At 40.6% G+C, this 16,887-nt stretch overlaps 1 protein-coding gene across 13 annotated transcripts in view; it reads right to left on the bottom strand.

Annotated features, from left to right (window-relative positions):
- LOC126425244 (zinc finger protein 501-like) overlaps nt 1-16,887 on the bottom strand; it is a 236,486-nt gene that overhangs the window by 200,413 nt on the left and 19,186 nt on the right. For all 13 annotated transcript variants that reach the window (XR_007576273.1, XM_050088214.1, XM_050088205.1 and 10 more), the window contains exon 2: nt 15,525-15,587. Coding sequence is in view for 12 of the 13 variants with exons in the window: in XM_050088214.1 (XP_049944171.1) it covers nt 15,525-15,587 (63 nt within the window). In the remaining variant the exon portion in view is untranslated. The remainder of the gene's footprint in view (nt 1-15,524; nt 15,588-16,887) is intronic.

The raw sequence follows: 16,887 nt of genomic DNA, 5'->3' as shown, positions 1-16,887 counted from the left end.
TCTTTCTTTTTTGTTGCCACAAACCTCTCATATATTCACTGTGTTTTTTCTTCCTCTCTTCTGTCCACTTCTTACCTGGTTTCTTCTCTTTTGGTGTTTCCTCGAATTTCTGTTTCCTGATTTTTTTCTCTGTAATTTTCTCTGTTTGTTATTTCTTCTGTGGAGATATTTAGTTTCTTGAGGTCTTCCATGGTTTCCTTTGTCCAGTTAGTTTTCATCGTATTACTCATCGCTATGTTAAAAATCTTCTTGATCAGCCTATTTTCGTTCATCCTATAAATGTGCCCATAGAATTTAGCCCTTCTTTTTCTGATGGTATCTGTGATTGTCTCTGCCTGTTAGTACAGTTCTTTTGTCGGTCTTTTTATCCAGGTCCCCGGTCTCTGAACTGGCCCACAGATCTTTCTCAGAATTATCCTCTCTTGCTTTTCCATTTCCTTGATTTTCGTTCTTCCCCTGATTACTGTTGTTTCTGAGGCATACAAGGCTCCTGGTAAGACTACTGTGTTGTAATGTTTTAATTTGGCATTAACAGAAATATTTCTTTTGTTGTATTGGTTCCATGTAAGTCTGTAAGCTTTGTAACTTTTTCTTCATTGGCTGTAGAGTTTAGTTTTCTGTATAATCTCTCCCAGGTATTTGAAACTTTCTATTTATGCTATCTTTCCATACTTTGTTACCAGTGGGTTTCTGTCTGTGGATTTTGTGTCCATGTACTGGGTTTTGTCATACGAAGTTTGTAGTTCTGTTCTGGCTGCAATTTCATTTAGTATCTCTAGGGCTTCTTTTCTGTTATTTGTTATGATGGATATATTATCGACAAAGGCCAGACTTTTATTTTGATGGTTCTATTTTTGTGCCTCTCCATCTTTACCCCATTGACTCCTTTGTCCCATGTCCTGATTATTTTCTCTAAAACTGCATTAAATAAAGTGCATGACAGACCATCTCCCTGTCTCACTCCTGTCTTGATTTCGAACGGTTCCGAGATCTCTCCCATGAACTTCAGTTTGGATTTAGAATTTGTTAATGTTTCCTGGAGTAAATTTCTGGTCTTCTTTTCTACCTTCATTTCCTCCAGGGTACTGAAAAGTGTTTCTCTGTCTATGGAATCGTAGGTCTTCGTGAAAACAACAAATGTTATTGTGGTGTTTCTGTACTTTCTCATTGTTAATACTGTTCTCAAACACCAGATCTGTTCACTGCAAGATCTTCCCTTCCTTGGCCCTTACTGGTACTCTCTGATATGTGTATCTATCTGAGGTTGTAGGTGATTTAACAGAGCTTTGGACAGAATTTTGTATGTTACAGGCAGTAAATAAATTCCTCTATAGTTATTAGGGTCTGGAAGAAACTACGAGGAAAATTGTTTTGTCTCCTTTCTTGTGGAGGGGATGCATTAGGGCTGACTTCCATTCTTCTGGCACCTTTTCTGTTTCCCAGATGTTTCTGATTATTCTGTGTATTTTGGGTGTAATGTTTTCATGATCTAATTTCCATATTTCTGCAATCAGTCCATCTTCTCCTGGTGCTTTGTTATTTTTTAATGATTTTATTATTTCACTATTTCTTCATGTGTTGGAGGTTCAGAGTCCTGGTTAGGTTCTGGTTTTGTAAACAGTAATCTCTGTTTTGGTTCATCGCAGATGAGTAATGTGTCAAAGTATCGAGCTAATATTTCACAGTTTTTCTTCGGATTTGTCTCCAATGTTCCATCTTGTCTTTTGAAGTATGAGCTTGGAGGTCAATATCCTGTCATATTTTCTCTGAATATTTTGTAAAAATTCCGTGTGTTGTTTCTGGTGAAGTCCTCTTTTATCTCCTTCAACCTGCTGTTTTTGTAGCCTTTTTTTTGTGTGTGGATTATTTTTGGAGGGGTTTTTTTTTTTGTATCCTGTTGAATTCTTCCCATTTTTCTTGTGTTCTATGGCTGTTAAATTTTTTCCAGGCTTGTATTCTGTCTTCTATGGCTCTGTCGCATGTCATGTTCTACCATTGATGTTTCCTTTTTCTCGGTGGTAGCCCCAATTTTATCAGTTCTCTCATTTTTTCTGACAATTCTGTCCAGTTGTTGCTGTTGATTTTCGTAATTCCTTCTATTATTTTTTTTCTTGTTTAGTTGCAGGTACTCTGCATCTGTTCTGAAATGTCTTTTGTTCTCTTGATTTGTCTGTTGGGTATAAATTTTGCTTTGATTTGGAGAAGATCAAACTCAAAAACTCCTTTCCTAGTTCTTATGTTCATTATTTCTCTAGCATTTTTCATGGATATTGCGAGGTGGTCTATCTGAAATTCTCCTAGAGCATTTTTAGGGGATTTCCAAGTTACTAATTTTCTGTGCGGTTTCTGGAATTGTGCTGACATGATTTTCAGTTCAAAATTCCTGCAGACATTTATCAACTTCTCTCCATTTTTGTTTGTTCTCTTGCGGGCCGTGTGACTCCCTGTCATGTCTCGAAATTTTCTTTCCTTATCTAACTAGGCATTGAAATCCCCTAGTAACATTTTTATGTGATTCTTGGGGATTCTGCTGGTAGTTTCTTCCAGATCTTCCCAGAATTCCTCTATTATCTCTGGGTTCTTCTTCTTGTAATTATTTGTGGCGGCATGTGCACTAATTGGTGTACAGGCTTTGTTTACAGATAGTATAGTGAGTGTTGAAATTTTTTCTGATTTTGAGCTGAAATCTATTACAGAGTCCAGTATCGATTTATGTACTACAAATCCTGTTCCGAAGAGTTTGAGATTACTTCCAGGAATGGTTATGTCTGGTTTCCCCTTGTATATTCTGTAATTTTCCAAATAAAAGTGGTTCTCATCTGCGAATCGTGTTTTCTGTATTGCCATAATTCTGATGAAATTATCCATGGTGTTTGTTAATTGTTTCAATTTACCTGGCTTCAGTAGTGTGTTTGTGTTGAGTGTTCCCATGTAAAATATTCTCTTTGTCTTGAGGGTTTTTGAGAACCACGATTCTTCTCTTCATGACATGCCTGATCCCCTGGAATCCGATGATCAGGTCTATTACCCAGTCTTACTGACTGGGGCCCAGGGTAGTGGATTCTTTCCCATTGTTCTCTCATGATTATTGGTTTGTGTTGAGGTTTTGGTGGTGAAATCATGAAGGATCTCACATAATTTCTACTGAAGTTTTCAGTTCCAGAAGATTCAATCACAGCCGAGCTCACAGAGCCAACAGACCCTGACCAGAGTACAGGTGGCTACCACACAGATGTGTCTGGATTTAGGGGCTTCACCTGTAACCTTAGGCAGGGCACCTCACAGGTTGCTACCATGTGGAGCCAGATGGACCCAGGTTTTTTTTTTTTTGTGAGGTGTTACTTCTCCCCCTCCTCCTTCCTCATCACTTGCGAGATGAGGCCCCGGGCTTGGGACCAGAAATGGTGGAGTTCAGAAGCCTCTTTTATATCTATATCTGTGGTGTCTTCCCCAAATCCCCATTTCTTTTCTACAGCCTGTCTGGCTGAAAATAAAGCACCTATAGTTGACCTTCCGGGTAAAAATCTTTGTTGCTGGTCTCTTCATTGTGATTCTATCTTATTCCTGATTTTCTGTAAAACTATCTTTTCATCAATCTTCATGCAGTCGCACAGCAGTGCTGTTCCTTTGTAATTCTCACAGAGAGCCTTGTTACTCTTCCTGAAGAGAGGTCAATAATTGACTGTATCCAATCATCAGGAATCTTTCTGCACATCTATACTATCCTCATTATTCTACACAGCCAATGAATTCCAATAGGTCCTATAGCTCTGATCATTTCCACTGCGATGTCATATACTGAGGGAGCTTTGCCGTTTTTCACTTCATACAGCTTTCTCTACAGCCAACATCTGCAAATATTCTCTTTCTGTTTCCTCTGTGATGGTGTCACTTCTTTCATCACCCATATTTGTTTCATGCTGTCCTTCAAAAAGTTTTTGGAAGTATTCTTTCCTTGCTTTCCATATTTCTGCTTCCTCCCACATGGGTTTTCCTTCTTTGTTGATGGCTTTTGAAGTATTTTCTTCTGCTACCTTCTGTTGCCTAATATGTGGTATAATATCCTCTTTTCATCCTTAAAATTCTCTTCTACTTGTTTCATGAAATTTTCCAAAGACATCATTTTTGCCAATTTTATCATATTCCTTGCTGCTCTGCTTAGCCATTTCCATTTGTTTCTGTTATGTTATGCTCTTTTCTCTTTTGCAACCCTTCTCTCCATGCATTGTTATTCTTATTGACAGCTTCTGCAATTCTCTCATTTCACCATGGGGTTTCTTTGTGTCTGACTTTTATTGATGTCCTTTCACATGTTTCTTCTGCAGCCTTGACTAAGGCCTGTTGGAAGCACCTCCATTCTTTTAAGATCACTTCACTCCATGACTACCACAGTGGCACTTGCGCACCAACCATAATAGATCTTTAGAACAGAAATAAAACAGCTGTGGTTGCAAAACATAGGTTTATTTAATCTTCATGTGTGATGCATTTCCCCTGTTATAGGCATCATCAGACAATCTGTAGAAATTAGAAACTGACATAAGCATAAACTGCTATTAAGGCAATATTAAATGAGTAAATTAAAAATAACAAGATGAAGATATACACCGATAGGACTCTGGAGCCCAGGGCCACATTTGTGTTTCAGGAGATGGTGAGGAGTATAAATTTCAGCTCACAACATAATGCACCATAACTGAGCTTACCATTAAATATTCATGCTAACTATAATATAATTAAGTCCCACAGAACTGGGAGGTAACAGCCAGGTAGCCACTGTCAACCCTTCATTAAATCATACATTTATGTGTAATGAAGCATTGACAGTGTCTATCTGGCTGTTACCTTCCACTTCTATGGAACTCTCAATCACGTTTGACACCTCAGTTATGATTAGCAAGAATATTTATCAGTAAGCTCAGCTATGGTGCATTATTTTATGAGCTGAAGTTTATACCCTCACCATTCCCTGAAACACACATGTGACCCTGTGCTCCATAGACCAGTGTATGTCTTCCTCTTGTTATTTTTAATTTATTCATTTATTATTGCCTTAATAGCAATTTAAGTTGATACAAGTTTTATTTCCCCAGATTGTCTGACGATGCCTAGAACATGCAAAATGCATCACATGTGAAGATTAAATAAACCTGTCTTGTGCAACGAAGACTGTTTTTTCTGTTCTACAAATCCTCCATTCTTGCTCTACAGCCTTCCTCTCATCTTTAGGAATCTGTCTCTTAATCTTTTCCCTGTATTTGTCTCAGTTTCCAGCACTTTATTTTCACCAACCCCCCCTCCCCCATACACACCTTTTCCAAATTTCTTCTTTCTTCTGTATCTCTACCTATAGCCTGTGGTCACTGTCAAGATTAATGATGGTTATGACTTTCACTTCTGTCAGGCATCTCCCAATTTCTTCAGCTATTATGATATAGTCTATTATGGGATTTCTCTTCCAAATTCCAGCAGTATCTGGTAAACATTTGACTATCTCTTTTCTTACAGCATTCTATCCTTTATTTCACATCATATGTCTAATAATACCACACCTTCCAGATTTCTGTGATTTTTCTCTGTGGCTTCCTATTACTGTTTCATATCCTCTTCTATCATTTCCAGTCTTGTTAGATGTTAGAGCAGTTCAGTGATAAACTCTTCCTTCTCATCTGTTTCACATCTTATTTGGGGATCACAAATCTGGACTACATCAAGAATATTTCCTTCCATTGTTACCTTAAGTTTAATTATTCTATTAGTTGCATTCTCCACAGTAAGTACTTTACTTGCCAGTTCTTGTGAGACCATTTCTTCTTTGTCTCTGACCACCTCATCTTACATCCTTTCTCCAACACCTTACTACTATTCCCTTTCTTTCTTACTTTACTTAGACCCATTATCAGTATATTCCTTTACAGGATGGCTTACCAAACCTGGAAAAAAAATCCTTGAGGTTTCCAGGTATGAGGAGAAAGATGGAAGACGGTTTCATAAGAAGCTCCTGATAAATTAACAGGGGGTGGGTGGGAGCGGTGTGGGGGGGGGGGGGGGGGGGAGGGGGGGGCGGCGCACCACAACAACGACTTTCCTTTCCTCCTCTCAGCCAGCCGATATACAGATAGTGGGGTGGGGGGCACAAAGCAATTATGTATTTAATTTATTTGAAATTAATACAGTATGTACACCATTATATGGGAATATGACTGCATAGGTTAAAAGTCCATTAAATTTTGATGTAGGCACCTGTGGCATTGTTAAATCTCTCAAAAGACCTGGAATGGAATTCACAGCTTTCTGGAGGAAACTGTGAGGGATGTTGGTAATAACTTCCTGAATCTGTGCTTCCAATTCATCATATGTGTGAGGTTTTGTCCAATACACCACCTCTTTTGCCCAGCCCCATAAAAAAAAAGAAAAAAAAGTCGGGTGTCCGGTCTGGACTTCTTGCAAGACATTCATGAGGCCCATGTCTCCCCAGCCAACATCCTGGAAACTTCTTATTCAGCCAGTTCAACATGACATTTGCAAAGTGAGGCAGTGTGCCATCTTGCATGAAGATAATGTTGTCAGTATTTTCCCATCCAGATACTGTGGGCCAAAGGCAGTCCTGAAGAATTTGAAGGTAGCGTTCCCTGTTTGTACTGACATGCAGGAGATATGGCCCAATTTGTAGCCATTATTCCACACCACATGGTTCACTTTTGGATGAGAATGCATACCTCTAGGATCCTGTGCCACCCAGTAATCGCAACTGTGCCAACTGATGAAATCTTGTACATGGAATGAGGATGTTGTGAAACAACTGAGGCCAACCTTCGTACCAATCCAACATGAATTCCCCATACTACAGTCTGCAGTCGCAGTCTTCTGGTGTCAGCTGCTGCACATAAGGGGGTTTCCATAGTCAAAAGTTTAATTTTTTATTCAACACCTGACACACACAAGCTACCTGGAATGTCAATTTCCCTGGGTTATGACTGAACATGTTTTTAACAATCCTCACATTCTCAGGACACTGAGGAATGGACAGATGAGCTGTTTTTGCTGCATCCTTTACCAAACTATGGCCATTTGCTTTGTGTTTTGCTTCATGTGATAATTCTTTATTGTGTCCACACAAATTGTGGCATTCCTTCCCTTCACCATATGCTACGATCTCTGCACAAGAACAATCAAATTCCACACCACATAGCATGAAGCATTCTGTAATCATTCTCTAATTCTAAGGTGATCGGCCATATTTGTTGCTATTGAGTGAACCACCTCTCGCAGCCACCGTTGGTACTACGCGGCATAAAGAACAACTATTCTATTTAATGTTCTGTATGTCTGTGCTACTTCCAATATTACTTTATCAAAATTAAAAACCAAACAGGCATTTAATGATACATAGTTACTTCCCTCCCAACCTGTATACAGCTATAATTGATAGTTTCACCAAAGTTTCGAATATCAATAATTTATCTGAAATAACATTCGTCTAATTAACGTACTCTGAGGCATTAACTATTTTAAAATTTGTGACTTATAAAACTATATTAAAATTAAATTTCAGTGTTAAGTTAAAAACACAGAATTCCCTGAGATTTTATGAAATTCCTGAAATTCCCTGAGCTTTCCCTCATTTTTCCAGATAACATGTAATTCCCTGAGAATTCCAGGATTTCTAGAAGAAAAGCCACCCTGCTTTCTGTCACTATCTGTGTAATCTGGATTCTTGCATCTCTTTCCGAGGAGACACCAATAATAATCCTGATTCTTATATATTTCTTCGGACAAATCTGTCTTTCTGCCATCACACCTGGCAGATCTGCTCAGTGGCTTTGTCACTTTTAGCACTGGCTTTGATTCAAGGCTCGTTCGATTGTTGAAAGCAAATGGATTATCCACTAGTGGCTCGCAGGGTCTACAGTAGTTTCACCAGAGCCCCATTGGCAATCTCTTTTCGGGGCTCCTGCAGGACATTCACAGCTACTGTAGTAGTCTCAGGGCACACATAGTCCCAACTGTACTTCACCCCTACAGGCAACCCACTACTTCATGCCAATGCCCTTCTTCCATGACGTGGATGAAGGGGTTGGGCTTGTGTGCATACTACCAGTCCCAACTTACGGCCTGGAAACTGACTCTTACTAAGGCAAGAGCTCATAAGCCAAAGTGCACCTATGAGCTATAGAGTGACAGATGGTAGGAGTCTGCCTCGTGGAAAGATTTCAATCAGAGGGCGTTAGAAGGACAACAAAAGTAACAGACATCCCAGAGAGAAATGGAAAATTGAAGTAGCAATGAGTTGGGTATGTAGCTCTACAAGATTACAGCTTGTGGACTCCTAGAATTGTTCACTGGAGATGATGAGACAACAAGAGGGGCATTGGAAGGCCCCAAAAGATGATGTGATGCTGGCGGCTGGAACACAATGCTACCAAGTGGCTTAAAACCGAGGAAAACAGAAACATGTGGAGGAGGCCTGTAATTCAGCAGTGGACTGACGTAGCCTGAAGAAGAAGAGGCAATTGGATATGCAAATGAGACAGCTGAAGCAGTAAATAAGTTTTTATATTTGGAAGGCAAGATTACTAATGATAGCCAAAGCAGAGAGAATATAAAATGTACACTGGCTATAGCAAAAAAAGGAATTTCTGAAAAGGAGGAACTTTTTAACAACTAATATAAGTTTAAGTGTGAGGAGGTCTTTTCCAAAGGGCTCCTTCTGGATGCCATGAAGAGCACAGGGTGCAGCCAACTCCAGGTGGTGGCTCACATTGTTACCAATGATGTGTGTTGCTTTGGATCAGAAGAGATTCTCTCTGGTTTCAAGCAGCTAATAGAAGTGGTAAAGGCTGCCTGTCTTGCTCGGGAGATGAAAACAGAGCTCACCATTTGCAACATAGTCGACAGGACCTATTGAGGACCTCTGGTACAGAGCCAAGTGGAGGGTCTGATTCAAAGACTCAGACAGTTCTGTGATCATGTGGGCTGCAGATTCCCCAATTTGCACCATAGGTTGGTTGGATTTTGGGTTCTGCTGAATAGGTCAGTAGTCCACCACACACACAGGCAGTGGCTACATGGGTAGCAGGGGCTGTGTGGCATGGACTGGACGGTTTCTTAGGTTAGAGTGTCTCGGGAAAACACGAGAAGGGCTTCAGTCACATAGGATACAGGCCAAACACAGGAAGCACGTAGGTACACGAACCATCGACATAATAGTTGCAAATTGTTGTAGCAGTGTTGGGAAAGTACCAAAGCTCCACACACTAATATAAAGCACTGATGCACAAATCGTTATAGGAACTGAAAGCTGGCTAAAGCCAGAGATAAGTTCAGCCAGAAATTTTGCGAAGAACCTAATGGTGTTCCAAAAGGATAGGCTAAACACAGTTGGCGGTAGCATGCTTGTTGCTGTTACAAGTAGTTCAGCTTGTCGAGAAATTGAAGTAGATAGTTCCTCTGAGTTAATATGGGCACAGGTCATTCTTGGCAACCAAAATACAGTGATAATTGGATCCTCTTACCAATTAAGATGACACAATTGCTTAAAGATTCAAAGAAAACTTGAGTGGGATTTCAAACACATACCCGACAGCAGGGATGGCTACAGGACAAATGTAAGGATGTAGAGGCTTATCTCACCAGGGATAAGACAGACTCTGCCTACAGGAAAGTTAAAGAGACCTTTGAAGAAAAGAGAACCACTTGCATGAATATCAAGAGCTCAGATGGAAACCCAGTTCTAAGCAAACAAGGGAAAGCAGAAAGGTGGAAGGAGTATATAGAGGGTCTATACAAGGGTGATGTTCTTAAGGACAATATTATAGAAATGGAAGGGGATGTAGATGAAGATGAAATGGGAGATACGATTCTGCATGAAGAGTTTGACAGAGCAGAACTACTGACAGCCTTGGAAGAGCCAGGGCTAACAAATCTCTACCATCTAGAGAGCAAGATGTATGAGACAGGCGAAATACCCTCAGACTTCAGGAAGAATATAATAATTCCAATCCCAAAGAAAGCAGGTGTTGACATGTGTGAAAATTACCAAACAATCAGTTCAATAAGCCACAGCTGCAAAATACTAACGCGAATTCTTTACAGACGAATGGAAAAACTGATAGAAACCGACCTCGGGGAAGATCAGTTTGGATTCCGTAGAAATGTAGGAACACGTGAGGCAACACTGACCCTACGACTTATCTTAGAAGAAAGATTAAGGAAAGGCAAACCTACGTTTCTAGGATTTGTAGACTTAGAAAAAGCTTTTGACAATGTTGACTGGAATACTCTCTTTCAAATTCTGAAGGTGGCAGGGGTAAAATACAGGGAGCGAAAGGCTATTTACAATTTGTACAGAAACCAGATGGCAGTTATAAGAGTCGAGGGACATGAAAGGGAAGCAGTGGTTGGGAAAGGAGTGCGACAGGGTTGTAGCCTCTCCCCGATGTTATTCAATCTGTATATTGAGCAAGCAGTAAAGGAAACAAAAGAAAAATTCGGATTAGGAATTAAAATCCATGGAGAAGAAATAAAAACTTTGAGGTTGACCGATGACATTGTAATTCTGTCAGAGACAGCAAAGGACTTGGAAGAGCAGTTGAATGGAATGGACAGTGTCTTGAAAGGAGGATATAAGAGGAACATCAACAAAACCAAAACCAGGATAATGGAATGTAGTCGAATTAAGTCGGGTGATGCTGAGAGAATTAGATTAGGAAATGAGACACTTAAAGTAGTAAAGGAGATTTGCTATTTGGGGAGCAAAATAACTGATGATGGTCGAAGTAAAGAGGATATAAAATGTAGACTGGCAATGGCAAGGAAATTATTTCTGAAGAAGAGAAATTTGTTAACATTGAGTATAGATTTAAGTATCAGGAAGTCATTTCTGAAAGTATTTGTATGGAGTGTAGCTACAGAAGAATGGTGAAGCTTAGACGGGTAGATCACATAACTAATGAGGAGGTATTGAATAGAATTGGAGAGTAGAGAAGTTTGTGGCTCAACTTGACTAGAAGAAGGGATCGGTTGGTAGGGCATGTTATGAGGCATCAAGGGATCACCAGTTTAGTATTGGAGGGCAGCGTGGAGGGTAAAAATCGCAGAGGGAGACCAAGAGATGAATACACTACACAAATTCAGAAGGATGTAGGTTGCAGTCGTACTGGGACGTGAAGAACCTCACACAGGATAGAGTAGCATGGAGAGCTGCATCAAACCAGTCTCTGGACTGAAGACCACAACAACAACAACCCAATATACAGTTATAGTTGGTGGCGACTTTAATTTACCCTCAATATGTTGTCAAAAATACAAGTTTAAATCTGGAATTACACACAAAACATCACCTGAAATTGTGCTAAATGCATTCTCTGAGAAGTATTTCGAGCAGTTAGTTCATGAGCCCATGCAAACAGTAAATGGTTGTGAAAACACCTTGACCTCTTGGTAACAAATAATCCTGAGATAATAACGAGTATCAATACGGATACAGGTATTAGTAAACACAGGGTTATTGTAGTGAAACTGAATACTGTAAACCCCAAATCCTCCAAAAATAAACAAAAAATACACCTATTCAAAAAAGCAGATAAAAATTCACTTGATGCCTACCTGAGAGTCAACCTCCACTCCTTCCAAATTAACAATGTAAATGTAGACCAGATGTGACTTGAATTCGAAGACATAGTGTCAGTAGCAATTGTGAAATTTATACTAAATAAATTAACAAATAATGGAGCTGATCATCCTTGGTACACGAAACGAGTCATTACAATGTAAAAAACATGCCAAATTTAAACGGATGCAAAATCTCCAAGACTGGCAATCTTTAACAGGAGCTTGAAATTTAGCGCAGACTTCAATGCGAGATGCTTATAATAGTCCTCCAACAAAAATTGTCTCAAAACCTGGCAGAAAATCAAAAGAGATTATGGCTGTATGTGAAGTGTGCTATTGGCAAGATACAATTAACGTCTTCTCTGCCTGATGGTGACAGAAATACTATCAACGACAGAGCTGCCGAAGCACAGTTTCTAAACACAGCCTTCTGAAATTCTTTCACCAAATAAGACAAAGTAAATATTCCAGAATTCGAATCAAGTGCAGCTGCCAACAAGAGTAAGTAGAAGTATATACGCTCAGAGTAGTGAAGTAACTTAAATCACTTAAAAAAAGCAAGTCTTCCGGTCCAGACTGTATACAATTTAGATTCCTTTCAGAGTAAACTGAAACAATAGCTCCCTACTTAACAGCCATATACCACCATTCGCTCGACAAAAGATCCATACCCACAGACTGGAAAGTTGCACAAGTCACACCAGTATTCAAGGAAGGTAGTAGGAGTAATCCACTAAATTAAAGGCCTATATTATTAACATTTACATGCTGTGGGATTATGGAACATTTATTGTGTTCGAACATTATGAATTACCTTGAAGAAAATGGTCTATTGATACACAGTCAACACGGAATTAGAAAACATCGTTCTTGTGAAATACAACTCACTATTTGAAACTTCCTGGCAGATTAAAACTGTGTGCCCGACCGAGACTCGAACTCGGGACCTTTGCCTTTCGCGGGCAAGTGCTCTACCAACTGAGCTACCGAAGCACGACTCACGCCCGGTACTCACAGCTTTACTTCTGCCAGTACCCCGTCTCCTACCTTCCAAACTTTACAGAAGCTCTCCTGCGAACCACATTCTGGGACCTCACTATTTACTCACATGAAGTGTTGAATGCTATTGACAAGGGATTTCAAATTGATTCCATATTTTTAGATTTCCAGAAGGCTTTTGACACTGTACCACACAAGCAGCTTGTAGTGAAACTGTGTGCTTATGGGATACTGTCTCCCTTATGTGATTGGATTCGTGATTTCCTGTCAGAGAGGTCACAGTTCGTAGTAATTGATGGAAATTGTTTGGTTGTTTATTTGGGGAAGGAGACCAGACAGCGTGGTCATCGGTCTCATCGAATTAGGGAAGGATGGGGAAGGAAGTCGGCCATGCCCTTTCAGAGGAACCATCCCGGCATTTGCCTGGAGTGATTTAGGGAAATCACGGAAAACCTAAATCAGGATGGCCGGACGCGGGATTGAACCGTCGTCCTCCCGAATGCGAGTCCAGTGTCTAACCACTGCGCCACCTCGCTCGGTAATTGATGGAAAGTCATTGAGTAAAACAGAAGTGATTTCTAGCATTCCCCAAGTTAGTGTTATAGGCCTTCTTATGTTCCTTATCTATATAAACAACTTAGAAGACAATCTGAGGAGCTGTCTTAGGTTGTTTGCAAATACGCTGTCGTTTATAAACTGGTAAAGTTACTAAAGATCACAACAGATTGCAAAACAATTTAAAAAAGATATCTCTGTGGTGCAAAAATTGGCAATTGACCCTAAACAATGAAAAGTGTGAGGTCATCCAAATGAGTTCTAAAAGGAATCCATTAAAACTTCAGTTACACAATAAATCAGTCAAATCTAATAGCTGTAAATGCAACTAAATACCTAGGAGTTACTATTACAAACAACTTAAATTGGAAGGAACACACAGAAAATTTTGTGGGGTAGGCTAACCAAAGACTACATTTTAGCATTTGGGGTGAACATCATTAAAACAAAGGCGTTTTTCGTTGCAGATGAATCCTCTTACGAAATTTCAATTACCAACTTTCTCCTACACATACTTAAATATTTTGTTGACACCGACATACATCAGGAGAAATGATCACCATAATAAAATAAGGCAAATCACAGGCCGCATGGAAAGATATAGGTGTCCATTTTCCCTGCACACTCTATGAGATTGCAATAATAGAGAATTATTGTGAAGGCACTTAAATACGATTTGCAGAGTATCGATGACGACGTAGATGTAGATGTAATTGTCTGGAGTGTAGCCTTGTAAGGAAGTGAAACTTGGGTGATAAGTAGCTGAGACAGGAAGAGAATAGAAGCTTTTGAAATGTGATCCTTCAGAAAAATGCTAAAGATTTGGTGCATAGTTCAAGTAACTACAGAGGACGTACTGAAGCAAACTGTGGAAAAAAGAAATTTGAGGCACAGCTTCACTAAAAGAAGTGACTGGTTGACTGGGCACATCATGAGGCATCAATGAATTAATTCAGTTTGCTAAAGGAACCAAGTGAGAGAATGAGTGTGTGTGTGTGTGTGTGTGTGTGTGTGTGTGTGTGTGTGTGTGTGGGCGGGGGGAGGTGGGGGGTTGTGGGAGGGGGGATGATACGGTAAGTACATTTAAATCCATGTAGGTGTGGTAGTCATTCAGAGATGAAGAGGTTTTGACAGGAAAGACTAGTGCGGAGAACTCCATCTAACCATTCTTCAGACTGAAACCCACGCAATAACAAGAACAATAGATTCTATACTTCCTAGCAGATTAAAATTGGCTGCCGGATCAGGACTCAAACCTGGGAAAACTGTCTTTCATGGACAAGTGCTCTACCACCTGTTCTGTCCTAGAACAACTCATGACCCACCCTCAAAGCTTCACTTCCACCAGTACCTCTGTCCTAACTTTCAAACTTCAAAGAAGTTTGCATGCATACCTTGGGGGACAACACTCCTGGAAGACAGAAAACTATAACAGACATCACTTGGCATTGTGACAGGAACACTCTGTGGAAGTGGAGTGAATGGATTAGGGGATAAAATGGTAACTCGATAGTTAAAATATATTGAACAGTAATTCAGCAGTCAGGTTGACAGGTAGATAACATGTGACGCACGTGGAGTGGCTGCAACTATAACTACAGTGTGCCATGCAGTCCAGCACAAATGCTGTAATGAATAGTAATAATACATGGGTTTAGCAACTGTGGAGTCATAAACCGAAGTCAGAGATGCAGATGGACATTACGAGGTAGATAAAGAAAAAACAGATACAGAAATCAATACAGCAACAAAGGACAGACAAGAGGTAATAGAACTGCTTGCTTGTGGGTTGGGGTTGGGTCGTTTTGGGGGAAGAGACCAAACTGCGAGGTCATCAGTCTCACTGGATTAGGGTAGGATGGGGAAGGAAATCAGCATGCCCTTTCAAAGGAACAATCCCCGCATTTGCCTGGAGCGATTTAGGGAAATCACGGAAAACCTAAATCAGGATGGCCGGACGTGGGACTGAACCGTCGTCCTCCCGAATGTGAGTCCAGTATGCTAACCACTGTGCCACCCCGCTCAGTCATAATAGAACTAAAGGGAGTGTGCGCTGATATGAAACTTCCTGGCAGATTAAAACTGTGTGCTGGCCCGAGACTCGAACTGGGGAGAGCTTCTGTAAAGTTTGGAAGGTAGGAGACGAGGTACTGGCAGAAGTGAAGCTGTGAGGACCGGGCGTGAGCCGTGCTCGGGTAGCTGAGACGGTAGAGCACTCGCCCAAGAAAGGCAAAGGTCCCGAGTTCGAGTCTCGGTCCAGTACACAGTTTTAATCTGCCAGGAAGTTTCATATCAGCGCACACTCCGCTGCAGAGTGAAAATCTCATTCTGGAAATATTTACTTTAATATTACTTACTGGTTCTTCAATGTCTTTCATTTCAGCACATACTGCAGCTGCCTCTACCTCTTCTGTACATTCCTGTAAACAGAAAACAGGCCAGACAAATTAGCACAAAGAGAAAGAAGACTTGCTCATTATTTATCGATGGTGTTCCATAAACCCCATATGAAGGACAACCTTCAGGGATGTAGAACAAGTCAAATTACACATTAACAGGCATAAGCAGCAACTGCTGGCCCCTAATATACTCAAACAGATGATCACAGAAATTACTTCTGGATTACTTTGTGTGTCTAAATAAGAGAAAAAGCATCTACTTTGAAAAATAGTCGCTGCTCCTTCTCTTATGAGGTCTGTTAGAAAAGTATCCGACTCTTAGTCCTCTCTTGTCTGAAAATGTGTTCGTTTCAATGACCTTTCGAGTTTTGGGAATAGCTAGAAGTCACAGAGAACCAATCAGGAGATTAAGGAGCCCGTTATAGAACAGGAATCTCTCTCTCTCTTTTTTTTTTTTTTTTTTTTTTTTTCCTTCCGAGAAAGTCTGAATCAAGTGGGAGGAATGTGCTTGAGCATTGTCATGATGAAGGTGCTAATTTCCTGTTAACCGTTAAGTCCAGTCTCTTGTGGTGCACAGCATCACATAGGTAACAGAGGACATCCCCACGGTACTCTTTGGTGATCGATTGACCCTGTGGTGTACCACACTGCAGCAATCAAAGAAAGCAGTCACCGTCACTTTGATGTTGCTGCACTCTTGGCAGGGATTCTTTGGTCTCGGTGATGAGGAATGCTCCCACTGTGACGACTGGATTTGGTTTCAGAATCGTACCCATACACCCGGGCCACACCACCGGTGATTATAGTGTTCACAAGTTGGAGTCACTGTTTGTGGTGTCCAATATGTCCTGTGAGACTTCAACAAAAAGTTGCTTTTGCTACGCTGTCAGCAGCGTTGGCACGAATTTCACGGACACTCTCTTCACGGCCAAATCTTCAGTCACAATGGAATGTGCCGATGCCAAACTCTTCCGCAATGTCTCTGACAGTCACGTGACGGTCCCGCATCACCACAGCATTCACTTTGGCAATGACCTCGTCATTTTGGTATGTCGATGGCCGACCAGAGCGTAGCTTGCTCTTCATCAATGTACAGCCATCTTTAAACCAGTTGTACCACTCTTTAATCTGTGTGATGTACACAGCAACATCACCAAAAGCCGTGAGAATCTTCCGAGTAGTTTCCACCTGGCTGTCGGCCAGTTTCTGGCAAAATTTGATGCAGTAGTACTTCTCCAGTCATTCTGTCATTTCCCTTGCAATGAAAAACGCGTGAGCATTGCCCACTACCTCACTGAACTGCTACTTGCCAGCATCTAAC

Source organism: Schistocerca serialis, chromosome 10 (assembly GCF_023864345.2).
Source record: "Schistocerca serialis cubense isolate TAMUIC-IGC-003099 chromosome 10, iqSchSeri2.2, whole genome shotgun sequence".
Taxonomy (NCBI): Eukaryota; Metazoa; Arthropoda; class Insecta; order Orthoptera; family Acrididae; genus Schistocerca; species Schistocerca serialis.
The sequence above is the reverse complement of the archived record's forward strand: the minus strand, read 5'-3'. Positions and strand labels throughout refer to the sequence as shown.